The sequence below is a fragment of the Sciurus vulgaris genome, assembly GCF_902686455.1.
Source record: "Sciurus vulgaris genome assembly, chromosome: 11".
Taxonomy (NCBI): Eukaryota; Metazoa; Chordata; class Mammalia; order Rodentia; family Sciuridae; genus Sciurus; species Sciurus vulgaris.
Genome location: NC_136472.1, coordinates 107321909 through 107340710, shown reverse-complemented (window position 1 = coordinate 107340710; position 18802 = coordinate 107321909). Strand labels below are relative to the sequence as shown.

The 18802-nt window shown below is 36.9% G+C and overlaps 2 protein-coding genes across 5 annotated transcripts; one reads left to right on the top strand and one right to left on the bottom strand.

Annotated features, from left to right (window-relative positions):
* Positions 1-6473: 6473 nt before the first annotated feature.
* On the bottom strand, positions 6474-12850 carry CFAP68 (cilia and flagella associated protein 68). Of its 4 annotated transcripts, none has more exons than XM_079102076.1 (4): positions 12713-12850; positions 10549-10779; positions 10030-10096; positions 6474-9807 (listed from the first exon to the last, which is right to left on the bottom strand). In XM_079102076.1, the coding sequence occupies exons 1-4, from the start codon at positions 12752-12754 to the stop codon at positions 9632-9634; spliced, it is 516 nt and encodes a 171-aa protein (XP_078958202.1). In that variant the 5' UTR covers positions 12755-12850; the 3' UTR covers positions 6474-9631. The 4 variants fall into 4 exon arrangements, with proteins under 4 accessions (XP_078958202.1, XP_078958201.1, XP_078958200.1 ...); XM_079102075.1 differs by lacking the exon at positions 12713-12850 and adding an exon at positions 12339-12668; XM_079102074.1 differs by lacking the exon at positions 12713-12850 and adding an exon at positions 11523-11634.
* Positions 12851-13173: 323 nt separating this feature from the next.
* On the top strand, positions 13174-18802 carry FDXACB1 (ferredoxin-fold anticodon binding domain containing 1; the record flags this gene model as incomplete). The annotated part of the gene is made up of 5 exons (XM_079102073.1): positions 13174-13345; positions 15161-15317; positions 16268-16471; positions 16642-16800; positions 17475-18802. The coding sequence occupies 5 exons, from the start codon at positions 13174-13176 to the stop codon at positions 18649-18651; spliced, it is 1869 nt and encodes a 622-aa protein (XP_078958199.1). The 3' UTR covers positions 18652-18802.

The following is an 18802-nucleotide window of genomic DNA, read 5'->3' as shown; positions in this document are numbered from 1 at the left end:
CAGCTGTTTTGTGTTTGAATATTTTGTATGGTTTTAAACAAACACACAAATACAGCAGATCCATTTTAATCATCACCTTATGATTTGGGGGGAATTCCAGGGATTTTAGTCAGAATGACTGGTTCCACCACTTACTAATGGCAAAAATTTAGGCAAGTTGCTTAATTTTCTCCGTCTTCAGGCCTTCCACTTATAACATGGGTACTGATTTGTACAGTAAAGAGTAAATTAAGAAGAAAAAGTATGTAAAGCCCCTGGCAGAATTGGAGGAATATCAGAGTTCTTCTTTCTCTTTCTTCTTTGATTGTAGCTCTCAATTTCAATAAATGGAACAAATCTGAATGAACTCTAACACATAAAAGACATAGTGCATTTCTGAAATTAATTATATCAATATGGTGATCCTAGTGTTATTTGATATTTTTCTACCATAGTGTTGTCTTCAAATGATTCATAAAGACAATAAATAAGACTTGGGTGATTATCCTCCAACAAGCCCATCAGATATAGTCCAAATTATCCAGCAAACACCTAAAGTAAGGCTGCAAAATATTCAATAATTAACCATAAATGTTTAAATATTAGAATTATAATTAATTACTGATATATATTTCTGTTGTTTAGCTTAAACAAAGAAATACTACTCTACCAAAAAACAAACAAAACCATAACAACCCCCCCCCCCAAGAACAACAACAACCAAAAAACCCCCACAAATGTCTCCATTTTACTTTTGTGAATCTGGACAAACCTTCTGATTCACTTGATGAGAAAAGCCCTGCTATATGTTACTTGGAATAAATGTTTAGAGAGACCACTCTTACTTTTTACCAACTTCCAGTTGATTTCCAATTTTTTAACAAAGGCTGACCTTAAAGCAAGATTCTTGTTTTCACAAAGCCTACACTTTGGGAACTGACCATATTTTAAAATATCCTCTAGGAAACAGTTACCTAAATTTTTCATGATGCACAGGTATGGAGGTAGGGTAATATAAATTGCAAATCAATATAGGTTTGAAGTGTTTTTCTTAAAAACAAAAAAAACAAAAAAACAAAAAAAAACAAACTCCTATTCCAATAGTCTTTAATGCTCTGATCTAGCCAGAAGTCCCTTTTCTCTATCCTGATAGCCAATATTTTTTGACTGCGTAGCAGACACTACTGGCTGCCTAAACAACAATTGTTTACCAGCTTCAGCCTTGCCAACAGTACCCCAGATATCTTAAGGATTCACCATATTCTTCCCAACCATGTGCCTCAGGGAAGTGAACCCAAGCTGTAGTCACAGGTGGTCTATCTTGATTAGTTCAAATAAAGTGGGGAAATTCCCTCCCCTTGTAGTGATTATCTTGAACAGGATAAGATCCAACTATGGTAAATGAAACTGGAGGGGAAATGGCTGCAGATAATCCTAGAAATTATTTTTATTTAATTCCATTTTTGTATTTGGTGCTGGGGAATGAACCTAAGGGCACTTTACCAGAGCTACATTCCCATCCCTTTTTATTTTTTGAGACAAGGTCTCTCCAAGTTGCTTAGGTCCTCACTAAGTTGCTAAGGCTGGCTTGAACCTCTGATCCTCCTCCCTCGGCCTCTGGAGTTTCTGAGATTACAGGGCCTAGCACTAGAAATTATTTTTAAACTAAGAAAAGAGGAGTTGAAGGTATAGCTCAGTACCACAGCACGTGCCCAGCTTGTTTGATACCCTGGGGTCGATTCCCAGTCCTGCAAAACAAACAAAAAAGATACACATACATAAAAGCATAAAAGAGTTTTAGAAGATTCAGAGAAAGAGAGAGGCTGTTCATTCAAAAGGTTGTTATGGAATGTCTACTATGAGGACCCTTAGGAGAAATGCCTACTCTGGACATGAAAGGAATCCTGAATAGACATCCTCAACTGAATTTTTAAAACAGCATTACTGAGATATCACTTACATACTATACAATTCACCCAAACTATACAATATAATGGCTTTAATATAGTCACAGAATTGGCCATCACCACAATCAATTTTAGAAGATTTTAGTAGCCCAAGAAGATTTTATACCACTTAGCCATCACTCTCCAATGCCCCTACCTCAGCCCTAGACAACCATTCAGCTACTTTCTTTTTCTTTTTTTCTTTTTTTTTTGTTTTCTTTTTGTACTGGGGATTAAACCCCAGGGGTGTTTAACCATTGAGCCACATCGCCAGCTTTTTAAATATTTTATTTAGAGACAAGGTCTCACTAAATTGCTTAGGCTTAAGTTGCTAAGGCTGACTTTGAACTTGTGATCCTCCTGCTTTAGTCTCCTGAGCCATTGGGATCACAGGCCTGCACCACTGCACCTGGCTTATCTATTTTCTGTCTCCATTATTGTGCCTACTTTGGACATTATTCCTATAAATGGAATTGACAATATGTAGCTCTTTGTGGCTTCTTTTACCTAGTATATTGTGTCCTGTGTCAATATTTTTTATTACCAAGTAATATTTCACTGCATAGGTATACCACAATTTACTTATTCATTCATCAGTTGATAGACATTTGGGTTGTTTCCATCTTTTATCTATTATGAATATTGATGCTGAGTATGTATTTTACAAGTTTTTTTTTTTTAACAACACCTGCCTTAAATTCTTTGGAATATATACCTAGCAGTGGAATTGCTAGGTCATATAATAATTCTATGTTCAACTTTTTGAGGAACTGCCAACTGTTTTCACAATAGCTGCATCATTTTATATTCCCACTAGCAGTATATGAGGGTTCCAATTCTTCCATTTCCATACCAATATTTTTTATTGCCTATCTTTTTGGTTATAGTCATCTTTTGTGTATCTGACAAATTCTTTCTTTCTTTCCTTCCTCCCTTCCTCCCTCCCTCCCCCCCCCCTTCTTTCTCTCTCTTTCTTTCTTTCTTTCTTTCTTTGGTGGGGATTGAATCCAGAACATAAGCTAAGCATGCACTCCTAACACTGAATTATACCTCCAGCCCTTTTGACTGATTTATTAACATTATATAGAACTTAGCAATATGCAGAGGGGAGATATATCTAGGAAGAAAGAACAACATGAAGTTCCCAGGCATTTAGGTTTGGCTGGAGCACTGGATGTATTGAGGTGCTATAGGCAAAAAGCAGCAAGAAAGAAGGGTGTTCTGCTTAGAAGTTTGGTATTTATTTTGAAGACTATAGAAGCCAATGAAGTAGTTTAACCAAGTGGATGGCATAATCAATTTAGCATTTTAAAACTTACACTAGGGACAATATAGTGATGGATCAGTAGGGACCAAAATGGGAAATAGAGACATTGACTAAAATGGTATTGCAAAAAATAGCATGGTGTTAACACCAAAACAGACATGAAGACCAGTGAAACAGAATAGAAGATACAGAGACAAACTCACACAAATACAGTTATCTCATACAAGACAAAGGCGTCGTAAACATACATTGGAGAAAATAAAGCCTCTTCAACAAATGGTGCTGGGAAACTGGAAATCCTTATGTAGCAGAATGAAATTCACCCCTATCTCTCACCCTGCAGAAAACTCAAAGCAGATCAAAGATCTAGGCATTAGACCAGAAATTCTGCACCCACTAGAAGAAAATATAGGCCCAAGGCTCTATCACGTTGGCTTAGGAAATGACTTCCTCAACAAGACTTCTAAAGCACAAGAAGTAAAATCAAGAATCAATAAATGGGATGGAATCAACATTTAATAACAAAAATAAGAAAGAGTAGTTAAGATATATAAAAGAGAGCTGTGAAATTCACCAAGATACAGAATACACTAGAGGAAAAATGTTCATGATGTACAATTATGAATACAATTTAGATTATGTTGAATTTGTGGGGTCTTTGAAATTTAAATGGAGATCTTCAGTAAGTAGTTGAATATTTAAATCCAGTATTCTGAGCAAGACAAGGATGCCTTCTATTCCTCTTAATATGTAACATAGTACTGAAGGTTCTGATCAATGCTCTAACAGAAGAAAAATAAAGAAGAGATGTGAGAATTGGAAGGGTACTGGGGAATGATATTGATCAAAATATAGTGTTACATTGTATGCATGTATGAATATGTAATAAAATATCCCACTATTATGTATAATTATAATATGCCAATAAAATATGAAAAGATTGAAAGATAAAGATGTAACTGTAATTTTTGTGAATGATAATAATCTGCTCAAAGAAACCCAAAAGAATCAACAGAAAATTTATAAGAACTAACAAGAGGGTTGGAGATGTAGTTCAGTGGTAGAGCACCTGCCTAGCATATGTGAGGCCCTGAGCTAGATCCCGAACACTGCAGAAACACAACAACAGGAGAACAGAAGAAGGAGGAGAAGGGGAAGGAGGAAGAAAAGAAAGGAAGGGAGAAAAAGAACTAATAAGAAAGTTTAGCAAGTTTGTAGAATAAAATTTCAATTTAGGACTGGGGTTGTGGCTCAGTGGTAGAGTGCTTGCCTAGCACATGTGAGGCACTGGGTTTGATCCTCAGCATCACATAAAAATAAATAAACAAAATATATAGTGTCCATCTACAAATAAAAAGTATTTTTAAAAATCTCAATTTATAGAATTCTTTTCTGATTCCTATATATTGTACCTCCAAAGTTAGTGTTTTAAGATTAGACCTATTTTGTCGTACAGGGCTTCAACACCCCAGGGCATTAAATAGGGTCATATGGTGGTATTTAATAGGTAGATGTTCTTATCTATAGGTTTCATGGTGGCTTTATCCTCATCCCTGATACCTTTGCAGGGATGTATGCCAGCAAATTGCAACTATAGTTGAAATAGATGAATCATATATAGAACATCTGAATAGATCTATAACTAGAGTAAGGAGATTGAAACAGTAATCAAAATATTACATCAAAGAAAAGCCCAGGACAGATGACTTTACATATGAATTCTACCAAACATTTATTAACACGAATTTTTATCAAACTTTTCCAAAAAACTGAAGAGAATACTTTCTAACTCATACTATGAGGACAGTACTACCCTGATTCCAAAGCCAAAGATATCAGAAGGAAAGAAAACTAGAGACCAGTATCCTTGATTAAGAAAATAATACTGGAGCTAGGGCTGTAGATCAGTGACAGAGCACTTGCAAAGCATGTGTGAGCCCTGGGTTCGATCTCCAGCACAACGGCAAAAAAAAAAAAAAAAAAAAAAAAAAAAAAAAAGAAGGAAAGAGGAAGAGAGGAGAATTAATAATACTACCATTCATAATAGTGCCGAAAAGAATAAACTAAATGCCCTAAGTAAATGCAACACATAAAGCAAAATTTAAATACCCTCAGTAAATTTAACACATAAAGCAAAAGACTTGTACAATAAAAATTATAAAACACTACTGTAAGAAATTAAAAAGACATAAGTGAAAACACATCTATGTTTATGAATTTCAAGACTTAATATTGTTAAGATATCAATACTTGCCATGTGATCTAGAGATTCAATGCAGTTACTATGGAAATTCTAATGATTCTTTTTGAGAAATAGGAAAATGCTGTAATTCATATGGAATATCTCAAGGGACCCTGAAGAGCTGAAACAATCTTGAAAAAGAACAAAGTTACAAGACTAAGACTTCCTTATTTCAAGGCTTATTACAGAACTATAGTAATCAAAATGGTGTGGTATTGGCATAAAGACAGATCTATAGGCCAATGGAATAGAACAGGGAGTCAAGGAATAAACCTTAGCATATATGGTCAAATGATTTTCAACAAGAGTGCTAAAAAAATTCAATGTAAAAGCACAGTTTTTTCAGCAAATGATGCTGAGAAAACTGGATATCCAGATGCAAAATTAATGAAACTGAATCCTTCCCTTTTACCATATATAAAAATTTACACCAAAAAGACCAAAAATCTTGTCATAAGAGTTAAGACAATAAAACTCTTAGAAAAAACATAGGGGAAAGCTTCATGACCCTGGATTTGGCAATGATTTCTTGGATAACAATATTGAAAGCACAGATAACAAGAGAAAAAAGTAGGTAATTGGACTTCATAAAAATTTAAACTTTTTTTTTTTTTTTAAATCAGGGGCACTCAACCACTGAACCACATCTCCAGTCCTTTTTTGTATTTTATTTAGAGACTCACTGAGTTGCTTAGGGTCTTGTTAAATTGATGAGGCTGGCTTTGAACTTGAGATCTTCCTGTTTCAGCTTTCCAAGCTGCTAGAATTACAAGCAAGTGTGCACCCAGCTAAAACTTTTGTGCATCAAAGGACACTATCTAGAAAGTGAAATAACAATCTACAGTATGGGAGAAAAGATTTGCAAATCATTTATCTGATTAGAGATTAATATTCAGAATATATACACTACACACACACATATAACTCCCACAATGCAACAACAAATAAACAATCTGGTTCACAAATGGGCAAAGGACTTGAATAAACATTTCTTTTTTTTTTTGTGGTGCTGGGTATTTGAACCCAGGGCTTTGCACTCTACCAACTGAGCCATATCCCCAGGCCAAATAAACATCTCTCTAAATAAGATATATAAATAGTCAATAAGCACATGAAAAAAATGCTGATTAGGGAAACGCAAATCAAACTGGACACTACACCCACTAAGATGACTATTATAAGACAAAACAAAAACAAAAAAATAGTAAGAAGTGTTCTCATGATATGGAGAACCTGGAGCCCTGTGCATTGTTGATGGGAATGTAAAATGGTAGAGAAGCCATGGAAACTTTGGCATTTCCAAACTATTACACATAGAATTATCACATGATCCAGCAATTCTACTTCTGGATATATGCCCAAAAGAAATGAGAAAAATGAACTCAGATACTTGTATACAAATGTTCACAATGGCATTATTCACAAATTTGAAAGTTGAAAACCAAAGTGTTCATCAACAGGTAATGGAAAAGCAAACTGTAAGTACAGACATGCAATGGAATATTTTTAGGTCTAAAATAAAGAATTCATGATACAACATGGATGAACCTTGAAAATATTATCCTAAGTGAAATAAGCATACACTAAAGGACAAGTACTATGTAATTTCACTTAAATGAGGTACTCAGAATGGCTAAACTCATAGAAAGTAAAATAGAGGTTATAAAGAGCTGAAAGAGTGGGGGAAGGAAGATGAAAAATTATTGTTTAATAAATAGTTTCAGTATGGGAATATGAACAAGTTTTAGAAATGAATAATAGTGAAATGAATGATATTGTGAATATATTCAATGACACTTAATTATACATAAAATAGTTAAAATGGTAGATTTTATGTTATATTTTATCTCAACTAAAAAATGTTCTGGATTCATAGAGAACAGAATAAGATATATAATATATAAACATATATTTTCTAACATATAAAATATGTGCCTGTAAAACAATATTCATGTTGCAAGAACACATATATAAATTATTAGCACTAGTGAGACAAGAACTCAAATTATAAAATTGACCTAACAATGCAATGTGCTTTTAGTTACTATTAACTATATTAGTTAATATACTAATAGTGACTTATTGTGGAATAAGCTAATCCTAAATTCTATATGGAAATGCCAAGGGTCAAAAATAGCCAAGAGATTATCTGAAGAAGGGGCAAAAGGTCTGTGATTGTGGTTCAGTATAGAGCATTTGCCTAATATGTGTGAGGTATGGGGTTCGATCCTCAGCACCACATAAAAATATAAATAAATAAAACAAAGTTATTGAGTCCATCTAAAACTAAAAATATTTTTTAAAAAAGAGTAGGGACTGGGGTTGTGGCTCAGTGGTAAAGTGCTTGCCTAGCTCATGTGAGGCAATGCGTTTGATTCTCAGCACCGCATATAAATAAATAAAAATAAAGGTCTATCAACATCTAAAAAATAATTTTCTAAAAAAGAAAGAGTAAAAGTATTTGATCTAGCTCTTCAACTGATGAACGGAAAAAGAACATGTGGTATATATACATAATAGACTATTACCCACCCATAAACAATGAAATTATGGTATTTGCCAGTAAAGGGACGGAACTGGAGACTATCATGCTAAGTGAGACAGGGCAATCCCAAAGACCCAAAGGCTGAATGTTCTCTCTGATATGTAGATGCTAACACATGGTGGGGGGAATAGAAGTTCACTGGATTAGACAAAGGGGAATGAAGGGAAGGGAGGAGGGATAGGAATAGGAAAGACAGTAGAATGAATCAGACATAACTTTCCTATATTCACATATGAATACACAATGATATAACTCCACATCATGTATAACCAAAAGAATGGGAGGTTATACTTCATGTATGCATATGTCAAAATACATTGTACTGTCATGTATAACTAAAAATAACAAAAACTTTTTAAAAAGTATTTGATCTATAAGGCTTAAGACTTACACAATTACTGTAATTAAGATAGTGGGATAAGTAAGGCATTGTACTAAGATAATACAAGTAATGACAATTAGCCTAACAATAGAAATAAATAGCCTAACAAGAAACAAACCTACATGTACACAGACTGCTGATTTACAACAAAATGGTTTTGAAGAGTAGCCGTGAAATTACGGTCTTTTCAATAACTTATGGTAGGACAACTGGATACTTAGTCACTGCCTAACATCATATATAACATAAATTTCAGACCTATATATGGAATATAAAATAATTAAGGTTTGGGAGGTAATATATGAGAGATATTTCTTGTCACCTATTTAAGAAGATAATACAGTATATGGGAGTCCATAGATAGTGTATTATCTCCTTAATCAGAAGACAAAAAGAGGAAATAGTGATAAGTTTAACCATATTATAGACTGTTGATTCCCTAGGTTTACCAATTCTAAACTATTTACAACCTTTTCTTAGCCCCTATCAGTCCCTGCTTTGCAAAATCCATCTTAAATCAGTGTCCTACTCTAACACCTCCCTTTTGAACTGTCATCAAGACTCTACATCAAGTTGCTGTTCTTCCTTGCTCCAGTGGGTTAATAAGCTCAGATTTATTTGATCAATATGTTTCCTTAGTAATCTTTGGAGGGGAGTTGACAATTGATATTTTTTTTGAGATATAAACTGAAATCATAGATGAAATTGTATTTCTGAGATGTGCTCCAAAATAAATTCAATGAAAGAGAAAGTAGGTACAGATGAGATTAGTCATTAAATTGTTGATGCTATGTAATAGTACATGGAGGTCATTAGGTTATTCTGTCTACTTTTGTTCGTGTTTTAAATTCTTTCTAAAAATTTTAAAAAGTTCTTGTTCTTTTCATAGTCCTCAACAGGTGTTGTTCATTAAAGTCACAGGACAATTACTTTACATGACTATTACCACCAGATTTATACTGAGAAAACATCTAGCAAAAACCTAAGTTATACTAGGTTTTGCAGTTCTGCCACTGACAGAATGCAGAGAAGAGTAAAGTGGTTATAAATTTCAGAGAAACAGCTATTTTTAATGCCTTCTACAAAACCTCTGATACAGAACAAAGAATAGATCAAATTAACTTGACATTTAAATCTTGATTGAAACAAAAAAGAATATTTTCTCTGTCTTATGTTTTATTTAATGAAAGAGTGAAACTGTGTTAGGGTGAGCTGAGTTTTAGAATGAGCTCCCTCTTACATTCTATTCTGGAAAAATGAAGATTCTTTCTTAGCATCTTGGATCCTGAACTTGGTCAACATTAGGATCCCATACACACTGAGAGTGATGATCGGTTTGAGGTTTTGAATAGTCAGTCATATAAACTGACTTCTCTGTGCATTTGTATTGAGGAGGATTCAGTTCAGGTTGATGTCCTGGGAACCAATGAGGCTCTCGCTTAAATCCTGAGGGAAGGAAAGACAAATGGAAACAGTCAACAAGGAGTTTTAGTAACTGAACTCACGCTTATTTGAGAGAATGAACACCAAGACCTGTCAAAGTTGAGAAAAGAGAGAAAGTGTTCAGTTATTCACCCATTTAGTTTACTTTTTATTTCAGTTCCTTCTATGTGCCAGATACTGAGTTCAGTTCTGAGAATGTAAGAATTAAAAAACTAGTCCACCTACTATGGGTTGAACATGGTATTTTGCTGTTGTAGCTTGTATCATATGTTGTTTCAAAGTAGTGTCCAAACTGGAAAGAAAAAATTCTTAGATTAAAAATTACGAGTCTATAACTAATATCAGAAAATAAAGGATAATATGATATGAATTCTTATGGGCTCTGTCTTATTTGAGATAGCCTAGAGGCCTGTATGTTGTTAGTCTCCATCCTACTAACTTTCATATCCTTTGTATGTTTAGGTGATATTTAAGGGTGAGATTCAAATAAAAGTCAACTCCAGATAGATTAACAGATGAAGTCCAAACAGAAATGAGGAAAAGTATACTGTTCATCTGTACTTACACATAATATTGCACTTGATAGTAAAGTTGGATGGATAGGTGGTCCAGCTGAACACTGCTTCCCTCCCCCAATCAATCACTTTACTGAACAAAGACCTGAGCAGTTATTAGATTCCTGCCTCTCAAATGGCCACTGGCATTTTCTTCTGCAAACAGAAGGAAGCAAAAGAGAAATATTACCTGGGAAGGCAAGGGTTTAGGCTGCACAATATTTCTTAGGTCATATCTTTCTTGGTTCCAATTACCCATGAGGGTACGGTTTGAATAGGAATTTTCATTAGTGGTACATCTCCATCCATACTGGAAAAATTTTGACATATCATTCCAATCTGTCCACACTTCGCCATGGCCATCTGCATTAATGAGGCTACCACAGCATGGGTTGGTGAGGAAACAGACGAGGTTCTTTCTCTGAAAAAAGACAATAGAAAAGTTTATTGCACAAACTAGAGAACAGAAGTCATCCCTTCCTACCTTCTGCTTTATATAGCAGGATATAACACAAGCCCACCTTTCTAATACTCGAGATTTTCTTCCAAATTAAATTAATGTTGTTATGATTCTTTCTCTCCAGGTCCATGGACCCCTGAACCTGTTCTCTCGATCAGCAATAATGGGTGACTATATAAATGATTCCCTCACCTTGAAAAAAAAGGAAACCTTTATTATTCCTAATATATAAGGAGAATTCACTAAATGTGTTAGTAATTTCAAGATGTAGAAGTTGAGGGACTGAGGGTATTGCTACAGATAGAACATGAGAAGAAAATAGAACTGAATAACTAGATAACACAATAATCAATTGATGATAAATTCCTTCCTTCTAGGACCACTCAAATGATACCTTCCCTGAACTTCTTTCCTTTCATCTCACATAGAACTTTATCTTTACTTTTCACTGTACTTACAGCTTTCTATTATGTTAGAGTTCTTCAAGTATATCTGTTGTCTCCCCTACTGAACTGAATGGTCCTTGAGCATAGGATCTGTTTTATTCATTATTGTACCCTCTGCCTGCCCTCCCAATCAATAGTACTTTGTATATACCAGATGATCAGTACCTGAATTTCATTTTTTTGATAAGGAAGAAAAAGTGCAATCTTTTTTTTTTTTTTCTAAAAAATTAGTCCCCTGACTTAAGAACAATGTGATACCTTCCCTGAAGAAGAGTTTGAAGAGACTGACTTCTTCAAAAATGTCATTAAAGAGTTACAGAAATCCTTATGTGGTTGTTCCATGTTTGCTGAAGATGTTAGCAAACCTGGTCTTTCCCAGTTTTCCACGCAAAAAAGAAAAAGAATGTAGATCACTATCACCACATGTCCATTATTGGGAGTCACAACTCACCTGCCTTTTGACAGGCAGAGAAAAAGCAAGTAAGGTAGCATTAAAGGGTGGCATCCCAGATCACTGCCTTTACACCAAGTGCCTTTGTGAAGACAGATGCATACAATGATGTCACCAAACAGTATGATACTACAGCAGCAGGTCCCACATAGTCCAATAGGCCTAATGCTCAGACTGGAGACCTAGGTGATGCTGTCCCTAGGGCTGGAACGAGACTACCATCCACCACTGTCTAAGTAAGAAGCCTGGGGCTTATCTTTGACTGACTTTTCTTTCAGTATTCAACCAATCACTTAAGTCTTGCTGGGTTTTGAGTCAGTTCACTACTCCCCATCTTCACTGCCAAGTTTCAATTCAGGTCACCAATGGTCCTTGTCTCCATTGCTGTGGTAGCCTGCTATTTGATTTCCTTGCTATCAACTTTGTTCCTCTCCAATCCTTTCTCCACAGGAAAGCAGATTAAAAAAAAAAAAAAAGTCTTATTGTGTCATTTTCCTATTTAAAATCTTTCAGTGGCTTTCTGTTTTCAGAATAAGAATCAGGCTGTTAAAATGGCTTACAACAACCACTCTATATGATCTAGCCTCTGCTTAATAATTCAGTCTCATGTTACCCACTCTCACCTCAGCTTTTCCAGCCAAACGCAACCATTCTGTTTCTTCATCGTGGTTTTGCATACATTGTTGCCTCTGCCTCATCACTGCTTTTGACTCAGGTAAGTCTCACCCCATTCCCCCCATTAGCTTTCAACTCAGGTTCACTTCAGGAAAATTATACATTTTGCTTCCAAACTTGGTAAGGTTCTTTTCTGTGCTTCCATAGAACTCTGAATCACTACACTCAAGCACACACCTCGCGATTTCCGAGTTGCCTCTTTTGCTGTGTGTATTCTCCACTAGGCACATCTTGTCCACCCACACATAGAACCGCCCTCACAGTAGCCTGGTACATAATAAGTACTCAATATTTCTTAATGAATAGAAGGTTGGAGAAGCACCTGGTGAAATTCTGAGCAGCAGAGAAAATGGGAGGCAGCCATTTAGGACAACTTGAAGGCAGTTACAGTAGCGGCGTCAGTAACAGTGCAGGAGACCAATTTCTCCTTGGCTTCAGCCCCGCCCCGCTTTTTTCACTCAGAACTCGTATCAACCCTCTGCGCTTGTGACTGCTTGTGACCTCATGTAGGTGTGACGAAGTCGCTCAAAGCAATCCAAAGACTAAAAGGCGTTTTGACCTTCCCGAGAGATGAGGTGAGAACACAGAGGGATGAATATCTTGCTTTTCACCCATGGTCACTGTCCTCCTTGGTAGTTGCAGTGCAAGTTTGTCAAGACAACCGGACGCTGTGGATGCGTCATCAAACAGCGACTGGTGGAGAAGGGGCGGGCAGAAACCTGCGAAGGAAGTGACGTAAGGACGAGCGCCACCGAGAACGCGTGCGGTGAACCAGTGAAGGCCATGGCCCCTCGGCGCCTCCTGTTGGTTGGAGAGGGGAATTTCTCCTTCGCCGCCGCTCTAAGTGAGACTCTGGATTCTAACGCTAGCCTAACGGCCACCTGCATTCAGCATCCGGCGGAGTTGGCCCGGGATCCGGTGGCCCAGAAGAATCTGCAGCGCTTGCGTGAGCGAGGTAGCGGGACCCACCCCTCCGCGAAGCCCCGCCCAGCCTCAGGAGCTTCTCAGTAGAAGGGGTGGGGGCGTGGGGATTGCTTTGGACAGATGTAGGTATTTTCGCAGGAAGCCAGCTGTGTGCTTAGACCTAGACTGGTTTGCACAGCAGCCGGAAAGTTTCTCCCCCACCGCCCCCGCCCTTTTCCACATTTTTTTTTTTTTAATTTAGTGTATTTTTTATTAAAATCTTTTTTATTTTTACAGACTGCATTTTGATTCATTGTACACAAATGGGGTACAACTTTTCATTTCTATGGTTGTACACAATGTAGATTCTCACCATTCATGTAATCATACATATACACAGGGTAATACTGTCTAATTCTACTATCTTTCTGTCCCCCACCCCCTCCCACCCCTTTTCCTTTACACCATTCAAAGTTCCTTCATTATTCTCTCCCTCCCCAACCCCCTTATATATTGTCACGCACTTATCAGAGAAAACATTTGGCATTTGGTTTTTTGGGCTTGGACTATTTAACTTAGCATGATATTTTCCAACTTCTAGATGAAGAATCTTTTCACGTTTTGCTTTCTTCCGAGGTGCTGGGGATACGAACCCAGGCCGGTGCACACGCTCGGCAAGTGCTCTACAGGCTGAGCTATTTGCCCGCTTTAGATGAAGAATCTTTTAATCCAAAAGACAAAACAGCTCATCAGATCTGTCACATGCCTTTAAGCACAAGCTGGCCTGACCACCTTCCCCACATTATGGTTTGACCTGTCATTTGGCCACAAAGTCATTTCTTGGAGCCTGGGTGATATACGGTTTTTCTTTTTTATACATTATAATTATATATAACAGTGGGTTTTATACATACACATAACATAATTTGAATAATCTCAATCATGTGCATTTGATATTTCCTGTGAATGCTTCTAAAAACTGTTTTGGGGCAAACAGACCAAATGACTAAAGATGGTAACAAGGCTGCAGGCTCCCCTGGAAATCATTAGAAGAAACCAATACAGTTAATATAGTTCTTTCCCTATGACTTGGTCTTCAAAAGAGTCATGACCTATGCCTTAGGTGTTTATTACAGGACTAGTTGAGGTACATTTCTTCAGACATATCTGTGGAATTTTCAAGAATATATGCGACTTGTCAAATTATGTGAATGTTTTCGGTGTTTTATCAGCATTATTTTTTTTTCTGAGATCTTAATTGGAATTTAATTGAATCCATTAATCAATTTGGATGAGATTAACATCTTTTTTTTATTGTAAACAAATGGGATACATGTTGTTTCTCTGTTTGTACATGGCGTAAAGGCATACCATTTGTGTAATCATAAATTTACATACAGTAATGTTGTTTGATTCATTCTGTTATTTTTTCCCTTCCCCCCACCCCTCCCACCCCTCTTTACCCTCTATACAGTACTTTCTTCCTCCATACTTGCCCCCCTCCCTAACCCTAACTCTAACCCTAACATTAACCCTTCCCTCCCCCCCTTTATGTGTCATCCTCCACTTATTAGCGATATCATTCGTCCTTTGGCTTTTTGAGATTGGATTATCTCACTTAGCATGATATTCTCCAATTTCATCCATTTGCCTGCAAATGCCATAATTTTGTCATTCTTTATGGCTGAGTAATATTCCATTGTGTATATATACCACAGTTTCTTTATCCACTCATCAATTGAAGGGCATCTAGGTTGGTTCCATAGTCTGGCTATTGTGAATTGAGCAGCTATGAACATTGATGTGCCTTTTCCACATCTTAAGACATTTTCCTATGTGTATTTTGCGCCTCTACACTCTTTGCCAGGTACCGAGGTACGTTTCGGTGTGGACTGTACCCAACTGGCAAATGCCTTTGAACCACACGACAGAAAGTTTGATCGAATTTATTTCAACTTTCCGCACTGTGGACGTAAAGCTGGAGTAGCTAAGAACAGGAAACTACTTGCCAAGTTTTTCCAGAGGTGAGGAGAGCCCTCACTAGTAATATGTTTAAGACGTACATAACAGTGCACTCGAATACCATGTCTGGAAAGAATGTAAAGCCCCGAAAGAATCCAAAGCAGCAGACATACAACCTTGAATGCTAAACAAAAGTAGAAATAGCGTGCTTTGGTAGTGTAAAGGGAAGATTATTTTTAATAATTTAAAATAATGAGCACCAGTATAGTTCGATGACTGGGCATGGATTTGGGAACCAAACAGTTTGATTCAAATCTGGCCCAACTTAACAGTTGACGATTGTAGGAAAACTTACTTATTCCGTTAGGTACTTATATTTCCTCATCTATAAACTGAGGATACTAATAGTAACTGCCTAACAAAATTATTGTGAGTTTATAATCATACTAGTATTTGAAGTATAGATTTTTTTCCAGTTGGGTACTGGGAATTGAACCCAGAGGCACTTACCATTGAAATATATGCTCAGTCCTTTTTATTTTAAAATTTGAGATAGAGTCTTACTAAATTGCTTAGGGCTTCACTGAGTTTCTGAGGCTGGCCTTGAACTTGGAATCCTCCTGCCTCAGCCTCCTAAATTGCTGGGATTACAGGTGTGTGCCATCACACCCAGCAAAGTATAGAATTTTGATAGGCAGAAGGCAGTGAAAAACATTTCTAAATGGGGAGAAACAAACCAAGCAGTGAATTATGTATAGGAACTCTGCAGACACTGAACTTCCTGTGACATATTAATGAGCAAATACAAATGCAAAGCAGGTTGTGAATGTGTTAAGGCATTTGGCTATACTTTTCTTGTATGTTCGAGGTTTAGTAGATCTTGCAAGTATGATTGGATTTTAACTATTTCACAGCTAAGCTGTGTGTATATTACTACCCTTTATGGTAATTTCTACTTGTTTCTGATAAATTCCTGGGTTTGTTTTTTTTTTTTTTTTTTTTGCTGTACAAGCTGTGTAGATGTTCTTGCAGAGGAAGGAGAAGTACACGTGGCATTGTGTAGAGGACAAGGTGGAACTCCTGCTGATAAACCCCAGAGAGAATGGCACAATAGTTGGCAAGTGGTTGCCATGGCAGCTCTTGGAGGCCTCATTTTAAGTGATGTTCTTCCCTTTAGCTGTGAGGCTGTGCCAGGATATAAATGCACTGGATATAGGTAAGTAATAACATAGGCCTTGACCTTCTCCTTTTTCATCTCTCACTGATGACAAAAAATACCATAGACAAATTTTCCCCTGCCATCTTCCTTAATCAGTCTCTAGAAATATTATAAAGACTTGCTTTCTTTAATAATGATAGATTTCATATTAATGTCTTTTTTGCCAGGAGTCAAGACAAGTCCTTTCACACAGAAGGTGCTTTGAACCATATCTTTACCCGGAGCCTACCCTTTGAAGGTTCTCAACCCAGAGTCTTCAGAATAAAACTGGGAGGCCAGTGGTTTTCCTTTTCAGAACCAAAAGCACTTGCAGGAAAGTTGAACAGGTAACTTACTATTTTGTTGGAAATCACTTCCATCTCTACTTGTATCCTGATTATTTTGATGGTAATCATATTTTGAATAGATGATTTATAAACTGTTGATGTTGTGCTGTGAATACTTGTCACTATGGCATATTACAGGGTTGGTGACTGCCAGAATTCTGGAATACATGTTTATCTCTCCTGTGTTAGCAGTGCAGCTTCAAAGCATTTGCCTAGCATCTGTGAGGCTCTGGGTTTGATAGCCAGAACTGAAAGAAAAAAAAAAAAATCTCTATGATAGCTCTCTTTTTGGTAGACCATTTTTTTTGCTTCCTTTCAGGGTAAACTTAAGGATAATTCTATTTATTTATTTATTTATTTATTTATTTATTTATTTATTTATTTTTTGTACTGGGGATTGAAGCCAGGGGCACTGAACCACTGAACCATATCCCCAGCCCTTTTTTATATTTTATTTAGAGACAGAGTCTCACTGAGTTATTTAGGGCTTGCTAAGTTGTTCAGGCTGACTTTGAACTTGTGATTCTCTTGCCTCAGCCGCAGGGATTACAGGCGTGCGTCACTGCGCCAGGCAAGGATAATTGTTTTCTGTATAACCTCTTATGCTTTTAATTCTAGCTACATTATAAATATTATTTTACGTGACAAAAGTTTTTTTGTGTGTGTTTAAACAGGGGTTTCCTGGAAGCATCTTCTTGTCATCCTATCCAAATCCTAAATGAGAAATTCATTGTTGAATTGGGCACAACTTTCCCTTTTAAAAGACTGAAGTGTTCCTTTCCTTTGCTGCCACTGGAAGGTTCCAGTGTTCTCCCCTCTTGGAACTGTGACATGCTGTCTTCCTTTTGGATTAATCTCCATGAAGATAATTCAGATTCTGAGTCTTTGAATGGTGAAACAATACAAGAAATGGAGGACTTTCTTGTGTCATTTTCAGAACTTAGCCTTCACAAGAGTCCTAGAAGAGATGGTAAAGAAGTTCATGAAGGAATCTCTGGACAGGCCAAGGTCTGGCTTAGATCTTCTCTTCTAGTTCATGTTCAGGCCATTATCCAAGCACCAGACTTCCTCCCAGGTTCTCTGTATATCCTCAGTGGACCTGTTTTTCAGAAGTGTCACATTTTGCCTTTCACAATGCCAGCATTTCATGAGACTTTATTAATCCTTGGGTTTAATCAAAGTCTGAAGGATAACTGTCTTCCATCACTGTTGAATAACCTGACGGGCATTCTAGATAGTCTCCTGACACAGACATTGTCAGATGGGTCAACGCTGAGCAGTTCAGTGGAATTTGTCCCTCAACCAAATAGAAACGATTATATGATTCATGTGAAGTCTCATAATTTTGTTCCAGATTGTGCCAAGGATCTGATAATTGGGTCTGTCATCACATCTGTTACAAGCATTGCACACAAAGACCAGTGTTTTGTGTTGGTGTCTATAAACTTGGACTTATTAGCCATGATTGTTTGGGGAATATCTGATTGGAGAATATTGTGGACCTTTGATAACCGTTTCCCAAAAAAGTTTCTCCCTGGAGAAATAGAACCCTTTAAAAGCTATTCCCTGTATCCACCATGCTATGTGCATGATATCAGTTTTTGGTTAGATGAGGAGAAAGGATTTGATGAACTAGAGTTTCACACTGTGGCTCGAGCGGTGTCCCAAGACACAATTATATCCATAAAATTCCTTGGTCGTTTTCAGCATCCAAAGACTGAGCAGGTCAGTCTCTGTTACAGATTAACCTACCAGACCTGTGATAAGGCCCTCACCAGGCAGCAGGTAGCATCAATGCAGTCCCAGTTTAGGAAGGAGATTCAACAACAGCTACATGTTATACCTCGATAGTTTAGTAAATTCATTTCTATAGTATAATCCTTCATTAGTGTGAAAGAGAAACAATAACTTGGACTAGAGGTGTAGCTCAGTGGTAGAGTGCTTTCCTGGCATGCCCAAGGACCTGGGTTTAATCCCCAGTACTGCAAGAAAAAAAGAAAGA